This window comes from Gallinula chloropus (genome assembly GCF_964237585.1).
Source record: "Gallinula chloropus genome assembly, chromosome: 29".
In the NCBI taxonomy this organism is placed as follows: Eukaryota; Metazoa; Chordata; class Aves; order Gruiformes; family Rallidae; genus Gallinula; species Gallinula chloropus.
The window spans coordinates 3,213,160-3,214,645 of record NC_140114.1 but is presented as its reverse complement, the minus strand read 5'-3'; the positions used below and the strand labels follow the sequence as shown (position 1 = coordinate 3,214,645).

The window sequence follows — 1,486 nt, the reverse complement described above, 5'->3', positions numbered from 1 at the left end:
GGGCTTAAATGATAACCCATCCCTGAATTTAGCATTTATCTACTAAAACTGTATCCTTTGGAGTAAGAGTGAAAAAACAGGCAACAGTGGATAAAGCAACATTGCATCAAAATAAAAGGACTGTTAGTTAGCAGATGCAAAGTACCTGCTGCAACTCCAAAAGTCAAATTCACCATTCAATGAAACTCTGCTGCATCAGAATGAATGTAACAGAGGTGGCAATGAAACATTTGCTGTATTAACAGCATCCTTTTAATGCCATTCCGAATTCCAGAGACAGAAGGTCACAGCATAAACATCCCTTCTTTCAAGAGACATTTTTTCCCCAACACGAATACAAAAAGAGAACATCAGCAACCAACAAAAACACTACAAGCAAGAATAAAGACTGAAAAATAATGGGGAATCGATAATATTTTGTTATATAGCATACAACAAGCAATTCAAATAATGGTAAATAACTGATAATGAACATCAGGAAGCACTGCAGATGTCACGGGGCTTTTTGCATCATGGGATCACATGAGGTACTGCGGATAGAGAGCACAAGGCATTAGTTGTCTAAGGAAATCAGGATAAGCACTGGTTTCCCAGGCACGGCAGTGAAAGCAGAATTTCAGGGAAGAATTTGAGGAATAACAAGGGAAGGAGATACTTAAGGGAACTCTGTTACTGACAAGTGGAGGAGACAGCACACAACGCAGCCAGCTCCCAAAAAAATTAATTAATTTTTCTTCTTTCCTCCTTTTTTAGCATTGTTGCTGTATTTTGCTTCCAGTTGTGCCAACAAGTCCTCCGTTTCCATTTTTCAATGTTAATTTCTGCTTTGAATCAGCGCTTTCACATCATCTTCTCCACTGAGGCCCGCTTCGTTCTTCATCTTTCTTGCCTCTCCAGCTTCTTTTTCTGCCCAGCGTTTTCTTGAGAACCTTTTCTGCTTCGACTCTTCTACAAAGCCTCGGTGGGATGGGACTTCTCCGGAATCGATGGTGTTTTCTATGATTTTCCATATTCTGGGTTCGTCTGTATAGTCCAGGCACAGCCCAGACTCCATTACCCTGTCCATGTCCCCCTCAAAATCCACGTACGCTGCTTCAGTACCGGCCAGCTCTTCTTGAGAATTTTTATAGCTCTTTTCGAAGTCTTCAGTGCCTTTCAGAGAGACCTTCTTGAAGAGCAGCTGCCAGTCCTCCTGCCAGTCCCGCTCGCCACGAAGGGCCTTGCCCTCCTCATCCCCCGTGCCCTGCTCATCGTACACCGCGCGCTGCTCCGCGTCGCTCAGGACGGCGTACGCCTCACCCAGGATCTGGAACCGCCGCGTCACCTCCTCCTTCGCATCGGGCTCAGCGCGATCAGGGTGGACGCGGAGCGAGGCGCGGTGGGAACCGCGGTGGATCTCCTGGGCTGAGGCCTCCCGGCGGACGCCGAGGACGCGGTAAAGGTCCGAGGAGCCGAAGGCAGCCTCGCTCTGCTCCAGCAGCCCCAT

The 1,486-nt window shown here is 47.3% G+C and overlaps 1 protein-coding gene across 1 annotated transcript; it reads right to left on the bottom strand.

Annotated features, from left to right (window-relative positions):
• Window positions 1-814: 814 nt before the first annotated feature.
• Window positions 815-1,486, bottom strand: LOC311202074 (dnaJ homolog subfamily C member 9-like; the record flags this gene model as incomplete). Its single annotated transcript, XM_084276602.1, has 1 exon — window positions 815-1,486. The coding sequence occupies one exon, from the start codon at window positions 1,484-1,486 to the stop codon at window positions 815-817; it is 672 nt and encodes a 223-aa protein (XP_084132728.1).